Genomic DNA, 16,412 nt, shown 5'->3' with positions numbered 1-16,412 from the left:
AAAAAGAATAGATAAACACTCCTGCTTCTTTGCAATGCCCTGGCTTGGCTGTCGAGCCCTGTGCTTTGTGAGCTAAACCAGTAGTCACCAAAAATCCTCATGTATCCTTTCATTAACTCACCTATTCTCACATTTCTTTGGAAGTGTCTTTTCTACATATGTTAAACAGCCAATACCTTACTTTCTGGAAAAAAAAATTAAAAAAATAAAAAATGATTCACAGAAAATACTCTGCTGAACCACAACACAAAAGTTTGCACACCTTTCCTTTATGTTATTATATGAAGGACATGATTTTCCTCTAGTGCAACACCTTACCCCATGTCTCCCATTATGCATCCAGACCACGTGTCCTCACACTTACACTCACCTGACAACAACACAAAAAAAGAATAAATTACATTTTGAGTCCAAAATAAATATATTTATTATCACAAAACCTGTAGACAATTCCATCTCATATATAAATACAAGGTGAAAAGAGCAATTTGCTAGTTTAATGCACACCTTAGTTTAAGTGTATCAGTGCATGCTGAGAACTTCCTTTCAAAAACTATCTATGATTCTGTGCAACTTGAAAATATGTCCTTGTTTTTCTTTCCTTCTTTTAAAGTGAAGTTAGAGAAACAGCAGTGTCATACTCCAGCACATGTAACTCATGAGTCAGCTCTCCTGCCTTTGCCTGTGCCATGAATATTCGATTCACAAATTTTCAGAGTTAAAAAAAAAAGAATCATTTTAAGCCTTCTTCTATTTTTTCAGTTCTCTTCTTTAATTATACTAATGTGACCGAGGAAATCTTCGCTTGGATAAAAACAAACCAAACCAATAATGCATGCAGAAATGCATAAAATCATCAGCAAACATTGACAATTAAAGCGGTATCTAGTAGTTTCTTCTTCCTCTCTCCTATTCTTCCCCATGCAGCCCCTCAGCAGGCAGAAGGCATCCCTCCCTTCTTCCCTGCCTGGCATTGCTTTCCTCTGGTCTCGGCCCTCTGCTATCAAAACAGTGCCCTGTGTCTATTTTTGTACGTATGTACTGCATATGTAATTTCTCTTCCTTTATAATTTGTAATACATAAACATCAGTTTGTTGCTTCCATTTTAAAAGTAAAATTAGAAATAAATGAGGCTCTGTCCAGCACTTGCATTCTCCTTCCTCCACACCCCTCAGCCATAAGAAAATCATCATTATTATCATTTTCACTTTTGTCCTGCCCCTGCATCAGGTTAATAAGATGCAGCTGGAAAATGAATACTGAGCATTCCAGTAGCATAAAGCATCCTTCTTACATTCCTGAATAGTCTTCAAAATAAAACTACAAGAACTGCAAAAAACCATTACACGCAGATGTATCTCTGCATTATATACTATCCTTGTAATGCCTGAAAACAAAATTTACCTAAGCAGAGCTCCTTTACTCAATATAATAATTAATTTTTTTTATGTAAGCCACATAAGTACACATGATCCAATAACTAAACACTCCATCATCTATTGTTTCAGAACATTATTACTTTAATCATATCAAGGTGAGACTTCATATAACATGGAAACAGGGAGGGTAAGGTCCTTGTTGGGGTGGGTGGTGGAGATCTGAATTAAAACATTTCACACAAATAGGTGTTACTAATATTGTAAATCAAGGTTACAGCAGAGAAATGGCAGCAGTATGGTGGCAAATACAGAAGACCTTGGTAATCTACATGAGGAACAGGAGATTTGGGTAATTTACAAGAGGAATTCAATCGAAGCCAACAGCAAAAAAGGTAAGTTGTCAAAACCATCTTGTATAACAGGACTGAGGTGGCTCCTCATCATTCCCAGGTCTAACACTGTATATTTCTACCTTTGCACTGCAAGATAGCAGCCATTCAATCTGTGCGTGTGACACCTATCTCGCTGAAATGAATGGAAGTTGCAGACACCTTTATAATTTATTTTTAATGAAATGGTGACACCAGTGCTGCCAGCAATTATGGGCAGAGGGTTATCACAGTTTTTAAATAGAGGAAAACTAATGATATGTGATTGCCCCTCGTGTTATTACAATAAAAATTTAAATATTCCATTATTGTGAGAAACATAGGAAAAATACCTATCAGAGAGACACTGATCAGATCTTTCACTGTTTAAGATTTTTCCCTTGAGAAAGAGTGAAAAAAGCCGAACAACCTTACCACTTAGAATTTTTCTTCTGTCTGAGAAAATGCCGATGTTTTGGGCCAAGGTCTGAGCCAGGGTAACTGCCATTAAGTCTGGCTTTCCAAACTGAAAGAAAGAAATAAGGTAGGAAGAGTCATCAGTTATATACAGGTATCTTAGACACAAGTGAAGCTTTTACCATTTCAAGGCAACTTTTATCAAACAAAATCAGATGCACAGTGTTAGAGTTCTTACTTTAGAGCAGCTATATAATGAACAAGTGAGGAAAACTAATTGCTGGCTTGAGGACAAGTCAAGTAAAAGAAGGTCTGTTTGTTCCCTGCCATTGTGACTATAAGTATGAATGACAGGATATTGCAGAACCTACTGAAAAAAGCATATTTGAATCCATATCCGAATTTATTCACTTAGCACTCTTCATTGAGACATCACTTTTATGGAAACATCTCTGAACTAAAACTGCATCAGCAAAGTGGCAGTAAGGTATTTTGAGGAACATGCCTGCACTGACAAATTCTGCACAGGTAAGTTTCCACCACTTTTTGCTCATGCCACTATCCCCACCTACCTCATTCACACCTCCACCTTTAAGTAAGGAGCAGATGCCACCAGTATGGGCTATGCCACTTCGACTGCTCTGAAATCGACTCCCCCTTTGAGAAAAGGAAAGGAAAAGAAAGTTTAACCTGCTCAGTTCATGAGGTTTGCATCTATCCAGCCCAGTATTTACCCTTCTGATTTGCAAATGCTGGTTGTCATCATTACACTGTAAACTATGCAAAATAAAATGAGAAAAACAGATTACTACTCAGAAACCTCACATGTCAAACTATCTCCAACAAAGTAATATCATCTTCCCTCCTCCTTCTCAGACTACCTAATATAAGAAAGCAAAGAAGAAAGGGACTGTTTTGCCAAACCACCTGAATCTCACCTGCCTTTTGTTCATTTGCATACTACTGCAGTGACTTCTGCTGGCATGCGTTACAGGCAGAGCACGGGAGAGGCAACCACGCTGCCAGTGCATGGAGGACCACTAAAAAGACACGTGTCTAGTTGGGCAGTGCTGATGTGGTAAAACTCAAAAGGAGATGCATTAGCAGCTCACTGATGCAGTTAGGTGAAAATTCCCTGGAACTGCATCAGATCTCCTCCAAGGGACAGATGCACTCTAAGCCTAAATCTAATAATCTCTTTGGTTCTGACCATGTCAGCAGGAATAACTGCCAGTTACTGGAGACAAATCAGACTCTGCTCCACTTCAGAGTACTGATCCATCCAAGCTGAGGCAAACTGGTTTGTCACGTTTTTGGTTGGTTTAGGATTTGGGGTTTTTTTCAGAAGAAAACAGGAAAAGATCAAGAAACAATACAACTGTCTAACTGCTGCAGGTGGAAGTTCATTTTTAACTACTGTACCATCACACCAGCCAACCTCACCTCCCAGCTCAGCCATGTCTCACTCACAGACACAATTTTAGAAATTTTTATTTCAAAACAACACCACTACTGGTGGTGGCTTTTTGGATAGCACTGGAATTAGCATTACAGTGGCACTCAGAGTCCCAGTCACAAGGTAAATAGGGCCCTCTTGGTCCTAGACAACCCACAAACACTCCTAAGAACAAGCCTTCCCCAAAGGCCTTATAATATCACCAGAGAGAACCACGAAGCATGTGAGAAAACCTGATTCCTGTTTTACAGATGAAAAACTGAGACACAGAGAAACCAAAATCTGCAAGCATCACTTGCAGATCTTACTAGCTCTGCCCATGGCAGATGACAGTTGATGACAGTTAATTAAGCATGTGCAAAAATGCAGGGAGGGTGGATACTGGGGTTGAGTATGGTGGCACCCTACCAGAGTCATGTGAATGTGAGGTGTTTAGGTTAAGTTTATTCATGTAGGCTCCTATAACAGTCCGCCGAGCAGCAGGGAGGGATAAGGACTCCCACAGAGCAATTCATCTGGCCTGTCTTATGTGGATCAAAAAGCTCAGCCACGAACCTCTCCTTTGTTTTCGTAGACATTATATTTTATATCATAAAAATAATTATATATATAATATATATATTTTATATCAATCTTATTTCCAAAACAATTAATATATTTGGAGAAAATAACATTCTTCCTAGCTTATTCTTCTCATAGCACGTCTTTCTAGAGAACAAATTATTTCATGGAAAAACTTCAGTAATCCTGCATCATGTAGGTCATTCAAAAGACTAAAGCAGGTCATAGTGCTTTTTAAAAAGGAAACCTCACTGGTTTCAAAACCAACATTCTGTTTTAAAATAACACAACAGGACTATTCGTGCTCTACTGCCAAAGAAGCCAACCTCTGAGGTGGAACCCTCCAGGTAGTTGCATTTGTGGAGTAGGTAATTGCACAGAATAACCAAGGATTACAGTGCATGCTGCTCAGCCTAGTAAGTTAAAACTAAAATGAGAGTCTAATCTCTAGTTGCACCGGCAGGCAGTTTGCGCATTAACTACTCCCAACCTCCCCATCAGAAATATTATTTTCTGAATTATTGTGGATTACACAGACAACAGAAAGGAGATGTATCAGCCACTTGTGATAATCAACCCCCAAAGAAAGAAAAACCCCAGTAATAAAACATCATATGAGGTTACGTACGAAAAAAGGTGAACTGCATCACTTTTCTCTCTGATAAAATCCCTCCTATATTTCATAAATTCACGTAGGGTCACCAAGGGGTTTTCAGATATGGTGAACTTGTTATCAGTAGCCCAGGTTTCCATGGCAACCAATACTATCCTGGTGTTAAGTTGTTCCTTATATATCTAGTACATTAACAGAATGAACAAATATGTCAAATAGAATAAAGGTGAGGTATATCCCTTTTTTGTAATAGCTTGCATTTTTACATAACTAAATATTCATCTTGTTCTAGCACAGTTTAGGTTCTCCCAGGTGATTTTATATCCCTTAAAACCAACAAACTTGAAAACAAAGTAAAATTTAAATTTTAGACATAATTCTTCTATCAGCCCTCTCAGCCTACAAAAAGATCCCATGCTGGCCCTACACAGGCAGAGGTGCATAAAAGGGAGATGGGATTTTTGAAAAATTATTGCAGAACCAATCCAACTAGTTTAAAGACTTGGAATTAATGGGTCTTTTATAACATCCAGATCATCCCTCCCAGTTACACATGAGGGCTCTCTTATACCAAATAGTCATCTATAAACCCACACTTTTTGCTCTAATACATGTCTGCAGGAGTATTTAACCTCATGTTTGCTGAATCACAAAAAAAAGGCCATCCTTTCAACGTCTGGGGTTAATACTCCACACCAAATACATTCAAGAGCAGAAACCCCATTTTTTAGTAATACTGTCCCAGAGTGAGGTATGAGAGCCAGCAGCTCATCTGATTTAGTGTCACAAATATAATCCACATAATTACCTGTATGTTCCTATTCTAACTCATTTACTCAAATGCACTTTTTCTGGAGAAATCTTAATGCCTTTTAATTTCAAAATGCCTTTTGGGTTTCAGGCTGTTAACATAGGATGCTATGATTCAGCAGGATTATTAAATCTCTGAAGACACAAAAATCTCTAACGATTTACGTTGGACAAAGGCCTTACAGGTGACTGACTTTCTAAATGAAAATTTGTGATTTCCATATATGTTATCTTTAGGTATGCCCCGAACAAACAACTCCTGCATCTATCAGCAGGAGAATCATATGACTTATCTGTCACATAAAAGAATATTTAATTGAGAGTTGTGTGATACTTACTAAATCCGCCATGTTCACAACTGATTTAGCATAGCTGTTTGTATGGCCAACTGATAAGCGGTGCTTTTTACACTGCAAAAACAAACACAGCCAAGTTGCATAGAGAGACTTCACAAAAGTAAACTCAATTTCCAAATAAGCAGAAAGAGAAAAAGCAACTACATCAACAGTAAAACCCATGCACAAGGTTTGGTCTCCTGTGCTGAATGTAATGTTAATGAGCAATAGTAGAAAGCTGTTTAGAAATGTACATTACTAATATACTTTACAACAGCTGTTGTGAGGATCTATTAATTCCTGTTTGGAAAGTACTCTATGGTCTTTACTGAAAAATGCTATAGAAACAGGAACATAACGTTAACATTTTCATTACCTTTATTATTGACAATTTTAAAGTTAATTCCAAATGCCAGTACAGAAATTGGTAACACAACTTTCATAGTTGAGATTCCTTTGAAAGTGTTACCCTGAGTGGGCCTGCACCCGTATTTTAACCTATCAGACTTCCTATTTTCTTTCAGTTTCCTCTCTTAAGCTGTTATCTGTATTTCTTCATGTACAATTTTACATCCCCATAATGCCACAGTAACTGGTTAATATCACTTTAGCAATCGGACTGCAATGGCACATTTACTGAAATCTGTAATACAGTGCTATAAAGCTGACACTGAAGATAGTTGTCCAGGTACTCCTATCTGCAGGAAAAAACCACTTATATATGAGCACCATGGGTATGAAAGTCACAAGTATCTTAGCAGAATTTAGGCCAAGATATTCAGAAATGTTTAACCATCTTGTGCCACATGATGCTTGATCTTGGAGTTAAAGTTTTCCATATTTGCTAGAAGTTAGGATCTTCTAGAGGCACAAAGAAGTGCCCAGCAACTAAGGGATGGAAAAGGCATGCTTTCAAACAGGAACGGCACCAAAAACTAGTAAGATACACTCGCTAGAAAAAAAGAGTAAAATACAGAAGGACAGGACTGTGAAGATAAAAATGGCAGAAACGATTAAACGAAAAAGCTACAAAATATACAGATAATTAGGCATGGGATCGAAGAAAAGTAAATATACTACTCAAGTCTCTATTTGCAACTAAAACCTCAAACTGCTTAGAGACTCTGGAGGCCTACTGAAACATTCTCAGTATACTAATTCATAAGCCCATTTCACTGTTTGAGTTTTAAAAGCTTTACTCCCTGACTGGAAACAATTGTTGGACAAGCGGCTGAGAAGACCAGAGAGGAGGGCACCATAGCCCTTGCAGCACTCAGTGGCCATGAGGCCTAGTAGCACACAGATGGCTCTATGGATGAGAAGAAGCTCAAGGTTCACTGCTCCCTTTGGAAGCGCACGGGGAGGCTGAACGATGAAAACGGCTCTGACTCTGCAGGGCGTCAGCTCCACACTGAGTGCACTCATTGAGTCAGTAAGAGCTACACTGGCTGCACACACAGAGAGTAATCCACATGCTAGCCTAGCCCAAGGAGAAAGGGGGGAGACCAGACATACAACACTTCCTTCACACAGGAGGAAATTATTCATCTTCTTTCACCATAGATGTTCACTGGCATTTGCTTTAGGGAATAAACTCTGGTTTACTGACTCGCACAGTACCTATAATTAACCAAAATTAGGAAACATTGTCCTCAAGAGGAATCAACCCACACAGATACAGTCCCAAGGGGAATGTTGTGGCTTCAGGTATGCAGGATGAAACACAATGACACTGATTTAGGGAATTCTGCATCCAGTATTCAATATATTTAATCCAAGAACTTATTGCTATACTTGCCAAACTGAGCTAATGGAGCAAGGTTCAAGGATGGTGGCACACTCCTTGGTACACTCTGATATTTTTGCCAATTTGGGTATTGCTTGAGAGAAGCTTCACATAGAAGAAAGGGTAGATAAAATGTATAGAAATATTTTGATTTTTAAAGCCATATAGGACCGTAAAATCAACTAATGTCACCAGTCAGGGGGGCACCACCAGTCTGAACTTTACGCAGTCTTCAAGATTGAATCCTATTGTTTGTGTTTGACACCACCACACCTGGCAGTGTTCAAGACCAGGTTGGATGAAGCCTTGGGTGGTATGGTTTAGTGTGAGGTGTCCCTGCCCATGGCAGGGGGGTTGGAACTAGATGATCTTGAGGTCCTTTCCAATCCTAACTATTCTAGGATTCTATGATCTTCCAGAAATACACTGTCTGGATTTGAAAACTGCAAGTGACGGAGAATTCACCATATCCTTTGAGAATCCTTTCATTAATTACTAATAATCTTTACTTCACTGACACAAATCTGTGACTTTTCCCACTTGAATGAGCCTGGTTTTTCTTCAATACACTAATCTTTATTATATCTCCACTACATTAAAGAGCCTATTTATGTTTTCCCAGAGAAAGCATAGAAGCTTAACAAAATAATTTTCTCTACATTGATTTGGACATCAAAAAAAAAGCTAGTCGCTATTAATCTCCCCATTGTCAGCAGCTGCTGCACAATTGCAATAACTGCATCATTGATTGCTGAGTGGCTATAGCTAAGTGCCCAAGAAAGCCAGAAAGAAAATCATCAGCTTAAGTTACACTGACATTAGTTACTTTATGACACAATTTTTTAATTTATGACACTTCCTTCTCAAACTCAGGCCTGGTTGTATTACTGGTGAAACTACCTTGCCAAAATTCAGAAGCAACTTCATCAGTGGTTAATGAAACCACACTCTCTTCTCTTACGGGCATACTGAATTTATTCTGGGCATAGATTGTTCTGTATTGTTATCCTTTATGGACCAATTAAGACAAATTGATGTTAATGATAATTGTAAGATGTTGAAGTGTGTCAGTCTTACCATTAGATGATCATTTACAATCATCAACTCAATGTATTTTGTTTCCTCTTCAACTTTGCGTGGAATCCGACGAACCTACAGAGAGAGTAAAAGTTTAAGATAGTGTACAGAAGTGCGTTTACAGAGAGAATATAACTGGTAACTAGAAACGGCTTCAGAAACCAAACTTGTCATGCACATATTTTTTCTATTGTCTCAATTCTGGTCTCAGATATTGATGAAACTTCTGGTGCTTAGTTGCATCATTTTTACAAATCTTTTCACCTCCATCAGGATATTTCTATGACCTTAAACAATGAAATCAAGTATCTAATCCCAATTTTGTTGTTTTTTTTTTTTAAAGAAAGAGAATCCCCAGTGAGGCTTATAAATAGCTTGTGTCAGCTATAATTTTTTTTTCCACAGAGAAAGGGAACCCTTTTGAATTATTTATGAAAAAACTGTCTAACAATTCTATTATCTATTCGCACATTGCTCGAACACAGGACTCACCTCTGTGTTCTGCTTAAAAACATTTATGACTGAGTTTCTTCATGGTGATCTTTTTTAACTGGGTTTTCCAGAAGAGTTACTATGTTGTTATGACTTAAAAATGCAGAGTAATGCCTAGTTTCTAGAAAGACAGCAAACTTCCTGATATAAAGCAAGACCCTCAGGAATGACTTCTGGAATGCTGTAATGTCTTACTCACTTTTCTTTTGCCTCTGTGAGGCTTGTATTAATTAGTGATGTTAAAGTCATCTTCCCCTCCCACTGCTCTCAGTATTTCCTTGTTGCCGGCACTTTTCAGCCCCCCTAACCTGGCTCTGTTTTGACCTGTCCCATCATTTGAACTCCATTCCTAAAACACGAAGAATTGCTGCTATCTTCCCAGGGTACAAACATCTGCACTTAGTGGCTCTCCCACTTTAATAAACAGCGGATGAACACTCAGTGTAGGAAATTAAATTTAAATCAAAGTCAAGTGAGATAAAGTAGCTACTTATCACCACTGCAACGTAAAAATTACTTGTGAATATAAAAACTATACTCAAAATGAGAGAAAATATTTTAGCTACTTTTCCATTTGCAATTTAGCAGTGCTTAATAACTTTATAACTCTTCAGGTAGGCAGCATTCAAGAGAACCCAACAATGTTTTATCAACATTACATACCTCTTTTTGTTATAGCCAAACCAGTCCAAGCAGCAGCACTCCATCTGGACAAATTAATTCAGCAGGCACAAAATAAAGTTGATGGCATATTATTTATAAACAAGCATATTGGCACGTACCTGCCTTTTACTTCTTTTGTACCTTGGCTTTACAACAAATTTCTGTGATGTCGCATTCATTTGCCAGAATTCTAAACAGAAAAGACAGGCAAATACATTGAATGTTTACAAGAATATAGCTCAATAATCGGTGACCCTGATGCCACATGACAGTAGTTATGGCATTCTTCCACACATCAGCTGTGGAAGCAAATTATTTTTTCAAGTTTCCAGCTATAAAGGCAGCAATGTTACAGATGCTTCCCAGTGACAGAGTTCTTATTAAAAACTCTACTAGTGATAATCTGGGTCTGCTGCAACACATGATCTGTGGGTGTCACGCTTCAGAAAGCACAGCAGATGTTCTATGCCAAAACTTCACCAGCATTGAGCATGTAATATTATTAGCACAGTGCTTCCATGGAGTGAATCACATTTTTTGGGAATTCAGCAGACATTCACAGAGCTCTTGCAATAGCTACCTAAATTAGTAAGAAGAGCATGGAAGGCAGAATTAATGCTTTAAGATGATTACATTCACAAAACAGAGCTGGGAGTAACCTTATGAGATTTTGGCAATGCTCACAATCAATACAATATTCCTCCCTTCTAATCCCACCATGTCTTTAAATTCTTAAACCTCTAATCATAAGCATCAAGTAGTTTGTTCTTTTGCCAAATCCCTTTCGTCAAATCTCTTACTAGCCACTCATGGAAAGGGGCACATGATAAACTAAGCAAAGACAATACCTGCTGTTACCCTTTTAAATGTCCAAGAAGTATTTTTCCATCTTTTATCTTAGATTCATAATCCCTGCCTCACTTTTCCCTGTACAGACCAGAAATCTCTTATCTTGTATAAGCATATTTACTATTCATATAAACCCAAGATGGTCTTTTTTTGAGACACATAAATTAAAGGTTTGCAGTTGCTTATTTTGTGATGTCATTTTTTTCCTTTTCCCCTTGACTACTTCCCCTCCTTCATGCTTTCTGCAGCTTTGGTCATTCTTTCAGTTTCCAGGAACTGAAAACTGCTGTCAATATTCCAGAGTGATTTTACCAGTCCTGTAGAGAAGTAGGCAGTACACAGAGCTGTGTAAATTAAGGCACTGCCAGTTCACATACCTCTGCACACAACTTTTGGTTCTGATAGAGAATCCTGAACAGTTTTGCTGGTTGGACAGGAAAGTTTCTCACAGCTCCACCTCCCACCTGCTGTACATTAATTGTGAAATTTCTGCAAGTGGCTCAAACAACAGGGTTAAAACCAATGCTGATCGGAATTTGACATGGCTGCCATATCAGCAAAACCTTAAAACACAAAGTTTAATTGCCTATCTGACAAAACATTACCAGGAGTAAGTGCTAATCTTAACCTGGAGCAGCTACTTAATGATAAGACAAACTAGGAAAGCAAAGCATGAGTAACTGGTGTACTCTTGGCTACTTGTCTTGGGGATTCTCCTGTTACTTTAGTGTGTGAAGTTTGAAGACATCTTTTTATGGTGGGCTCTGGACAATTACAGGCCCTTTGCTTACAAGTGTTTTCATGGTTACACCAGTGCACTTGAGGAATTTCTTTACAAAATGGACCTAAAATAAAGTAAATCACATCCAAGTGTCCCTATTTATTGCTTGCAGACCTGCAGTCCCTGGAGCTCACAATGATGAGAAACTAAATCTTGAAAATTTTTTACACTTTTTTTTATTATGCTTTACATCTGTTTATATATTTACTTTGTGGTTTAGTACCATACAACTGGCTTTCAACCTGTCATTTTAGGGTTTATGTTATGGTTAATAAACCTGATAAAAATACAACTTCTCAGTCAATAAAACAATAATTTACAATATGTATATAGGGTCTCAAATAACTTAATCAGAAAATGTGACCATTTACCCACCATCAGCAGTCAGTCATCTCCAGAAGGTAATGATGCAGCCATTAATGTTAATGCATTAACACACATCAACACTGCACTATCATTCACAAGCTGGATGAATTCATACAGGGTGCCTTTCCAGACAGGGAGCCTCAGGCAAAAGAACATGACCAACAAAATCATCGGAAATGCAGACAGCTGAGAAAGTCTACAGGAAATTTTGTTGGGAATATATTACTTTGAAAAAGTGTAATAAAGATTCATAGAATCATTTAGGTTGGAAAAGACTTTTATCGAGTCCAACTATAAACCTAAAACTGCCAAGTCCACCACTGAAGTGCCACATCTACATGTCTTTCAAACGACCTCAAAAGGGCTTCTGTTATGCGTGATTTGAAAAACAACACTTTCAATAATAATAGTGTTGTCTAAGATCGTGTCACTGCACTGTGTCTCGGTACAGATTGTGAGAAAAAATAAGTCTACTGAATTACGAAGTCAAATGCCAAGTCATCCATCCAAGCTTTCTGATTTAAAGTCCTCATTACCTCTTCAGATCATTGCAAAGTACAGTATAATTAATTATTTTCTGCAGTAGCCTTTTCTTTTTAATACCCAAGGCATAAAAGAATGTAAGAAGTATATTGCTATCAAATTGTGGTATAACAGTGTATGCTTTTACTATCATTGATATCAAGTAATTCCTGTTACTTGCTTTTTTCCCTTTCTAACATCAGTATTGAAGCTGATGAAACACTCATTCCATTCCTAACACAGTGCTGAGTGGAAATCTTAGCTTCCACACAAACTCTTAAAGACAAGAAGAAAATTTTAACATCAGGAAAGATCTCTTTAGACTGGGCAAATTGACACATTAAGAGAGTAATAAGGAATATAAGAAACACTGATGAAGTATCACAGTGGTTGTTACTAATAATGGTTCTGCTGTAGTACTTTTCTCTTTTTTTACTCAACATGCTTTGGTGCATTAAACTGGTGGATTCAACTTGTAATTAATGCCTTTTCAGAATTTTAAAGGCAGAAACAATTTTATTCCAAAATCTTGAAAACATGGTATTTCACTATTAGGAAATCTTATAGAACAGCTGATAGATATCTACCAAATACCAGCTCTAGAGGTCTCATACTTCAACAACCTAAGGTAAAAGATTCGTTTCGAACTAAGCAAAGGTTGCATTATTTCCAACCTTTCAAATGACAAGTGTGACAAAAAATGCACTTTATTATTTGGCCTTATGTTCAATAAATTGTTCACATGACATTATCCTCCCTACAAGTACAGGGAATAACCAAAGGTGCACATACATAGGAAACTTATTGATACAGATGTTGACATTTTGCACTGTATAAGCCTTTTGTGTTGCCCCTCCATCACAACACCTCGTCCACCTTGCCTGGGCAATCATCAGGAAAGGACATAAGGCACGAAGCTGGGATACTGTTTTGTTTAGACTCAGAAAGATTCCTTCTTCAGAACTGAAATCAAGGTGACCCAGTTATAACAATTTCCCTTGTTTTTTTTCTCATTACAGCTCTGAATGATTCTACTTCACTTAATAACTAGCAAACCTGCACACACTGTGCTCCTGCGAAGAACCCATCTATGTGCAGTACCCAGCACTGTAATATTCCAGAGCTGACTGCTAGCATAGAACAAATAGTTTGTAACAAGATTACTGGACATCTATAACTCTCCTGAAGAAATTAGTCTAGAGGTTATTTCTACCAAAATGACAGTGTCTATGAAGGACACAGTTTTACTTATCTAGGATACATTTTGTAAAGCAGGAAAATGCATCTGTAAAACTGGCAAGCTCTTGACAGAATGGGGATATGCCATAAATACTGCAATTTTAACTTCAATTAACAAGTCAACTTCTCAGATGAAAACTCATTTTTTTTAAAACCCTCTTATCCCTCCACACACAATATAAACTGTTTGTGGGATTGATCACTACCAGCACTTGAAACCACTTCTGCCTCCAAATTAATCTGTACTGAAATGCATGACCCACACCACAGCCAGTACTGTGAAAGATGCTGAACAGACTGGAGATTTGACTAAACAGCAATGATACTTGGCAAGTTCCTCTCTCCCAGGCTTATGGTCACACCATGATACTCACCCTCTATCTTAAAACAGGAAAATTCCATGAGGAGTTATAAACCAGTTGCAAACTGGGGTTTATTTTCACCATCTTTAAGCTACCTCAGTCTTTTCCTGTCTACAAATACTAGCATATAATGCTGTCCACAGACTGCGTGACTTTTTAAGAGAAACATACACCATAACATGAAGGTCTAGCAAAGGTTGCATTTATTGGATTCAGTTTTTTTCAGTGCTTCATGTTCTTTTCCAGTGTTTTCAGTGGTTTAGATTCTTTTTTTTTCCAGTGCTTTATTATTTAATCAGAAGAAAAAAAAAGAGATAGACAAATAAATACTATACTCTCGGAAGATTATCTATCAAATACAATCAACAAATTTGGCCTTAGACTAAAAGAAGTGAGTCATGAATATTAAAAACATCATACCAGATGGCAGGTCATCTGAAGGAAACTCAAACAACTTGGATTTGTAAACAGAATGGAAATGGAAGTCATCCTGAAATAGTAAATAATTGCATGTATTAAACCTGGATAAACTAATACACCTTATGAGCATGAAATAAACAGTTTCAAAGGTCCTTGTTATACAGCACCTACACTAGTGAACATGCAAGGCACCATTATTCTACACACTCCTCCTCTTCCCAACTGCGACATGATCACTAACACAACAGTTAATCATATTTTATGTGAAATATTTCAGTACATCCAAAGGAGTGGCTAAGCATGCTTGGAGCAAGGTTTAAGAGAACTGCCCAGTAAACATCAGTGACAGTCACAGCCAACTGCTGAACTGCAGTTGAGGATGAACCAACAGGCATGGGATGTAATGAATTCAGAGGAGGAAGTGACAGAGACCAGTACAGGGCGCTCTCAGGCTTCTCCTGCTGGCTCCATGGGAACCTCAGCACCCACTGGTGCTGCACTGCACATCCAGAGTACACGCATACTTACCAGCACCTAATTTTCAGAGGTGTGCTTTCATTTGTGATGATGGGGACTCACATGTGAGGTAAATGAATTGGGAATAAGGGGATTGGTTCCAGAGCCTTATGCCTACCCTGGACCCATGAATACCTGTATTTAACAAACAACACAATAGGACTATGGTAAGTTCTACTTACATCTGAAGTGTAGTTTTCATCTGGCTCAATAAGGTAAGTATGATTTCCATCATAGAACATCCCACTGTCAAGAGCAGGAAATGTAAATACTGATTTAATAAATAAATACTAGTGCAACATGGAAGTAAGTTTAAAAGTTTATATGCTTCAAAAATGTAAATATTTATAAAAGGAAGCAGTTAAAATAGTTTCAGGAACTGAATGTAATTCTGAGTCAATCTTTTGTTTCTTTGCTTTAGAAAGATATTCTCTCCAGTGGTTATATACACTCTTCTTTCTTCCACAGAGAGAGTCTACAACACATACAAACACCACCAAAATTGACTAATTTAGTCAACTGAAAAGTTCAGAGCCCTCATTGCCATGCAAGAGAGATCTACCTGCAACAGATAAATAAGGAATCTCTCTTTAGGAACGCATGTATTTAGAACATGTGAACAGCCTTCACCTAAATAAAACATTATTTAATTGAACTGATCCTTCAGTTTTAATGGTTTTGATGAGCTCCTCAGCATTTCATATAGTACCAACTACAAAGAACATAATAGGCTCCTTTGTAACTATGTTCAGGGCTGGTTTGGGCATTTCAGCAATAATAGTTATGACAGATTATATTTTCTTTTTAAATTGAGTGAGTTTAAGTTTATATTCTAGAAAACATTAATGGCTATATGCAATATCCTATCACTATGGACATTATATTAATGGAATGGAGATAGGAAATCCCATCGGACAGGCTTTAGATAGGTTATGGTGAAAAGACATATAATAGACCAACACTTCTACCATACCCATGGTTCTGGGTAAAGTATTCATAGTCTCTTTATGGCATAAAACTTTCCCAACCACAGAAATTTGAAGGCAATTCATGACAAGCACATTGCTCTGTATCTCAGAAAATCTGTCACTTTTCTTGCAGAAACACAATCACCAATTGTCTATATTTAATTCCAAAACACAGTTCAACTCTAAATCCAGAGTTTAGAGAGCCTTAACAGTTTGTCTTTTAAATGAATGAAGATAGTTTGTGACAGTAACACCAGATGCTTTTGCATTACCACTTGAATGGCAGTAAAGGAAAGGTCCATTTCTGCAAGAATGTTTTCTATTAAGTGTTACCTTAAGTTTACTTAGGTAAAGAGTGTACTGAAGTCTAGCCTTTGACATAATGCAGGATGCACAAGCATGGTTGAATTGCACCTTAAAAGAAAGTGGTA

The 16,412-nt window shown here is 37.6% G+C and overlaps 1 protein-coding gene across 1 annotated transcript in view; it reads right to left on the bottom strand.

The window, feature by feature from the left end:
* ADAM22 (ADAM metallopeptidase domain 22) overlaps positions 1-16,412 on the bottom strand; it is a 128,381-nt gene that overhangs the window by 36,110 nt on the left and 75,859 nt on the right. Inside the window, exons 6-14 of the mRNA XM_034063206.1 lie at positions 15,196-15,259; positions 14,498-14,567; positions 10,078-10,148; positions 8,804-8,878; positions 5,944-6,015; positions 4,811-4,977; positions 2,738-2,822; positions 2,184-2,274; positions 319-370 (exon numbers count right to left, since the gene is read on the bottom strand). Coding sequence (XP_033919097.1) covers positions 319-370; positions 2,184-2,274; positions 2,738-2,822; positions 4,811-4,977; positions 5,944-6,015; positions 8,804-8,878; positions 10,078-10,148; positions 14,498-14,567; positions 15,196-15,259 — 747 coding nt within the window. The remainder of the gene's footprint in view (positions 1-318; positions 371-2,183; positions 2,275-2,737; positions 2,823-4,810; positions 4,978-5,943; positions 6,016-8,803; positions 8,879-10,077; positions 10,149-14,497; positions 14,568-15,195; positions 15,260-16,412) is intronic.

Source organism: Melopsittacus undulatus, chromosome 1, assembly GCF_012275295.1.
Source record: "Melopsittacus undulatus isolate bMelUnd1 chromosome 1, bMelUnd1.mat.Z, whole genome shotgun sequence".
In the NCBI taxonomy this organism is placed as follows: domain Eukaryota; kingdom Metazoa; phylum Chordata; class Aves; order Psittaciformes; family Psittaculidae; genus Melopsittacus; species Melopsittacus undulatus.
This window is presented reverse-complemented; position numbering and strand designations above follow the sequence as displayed.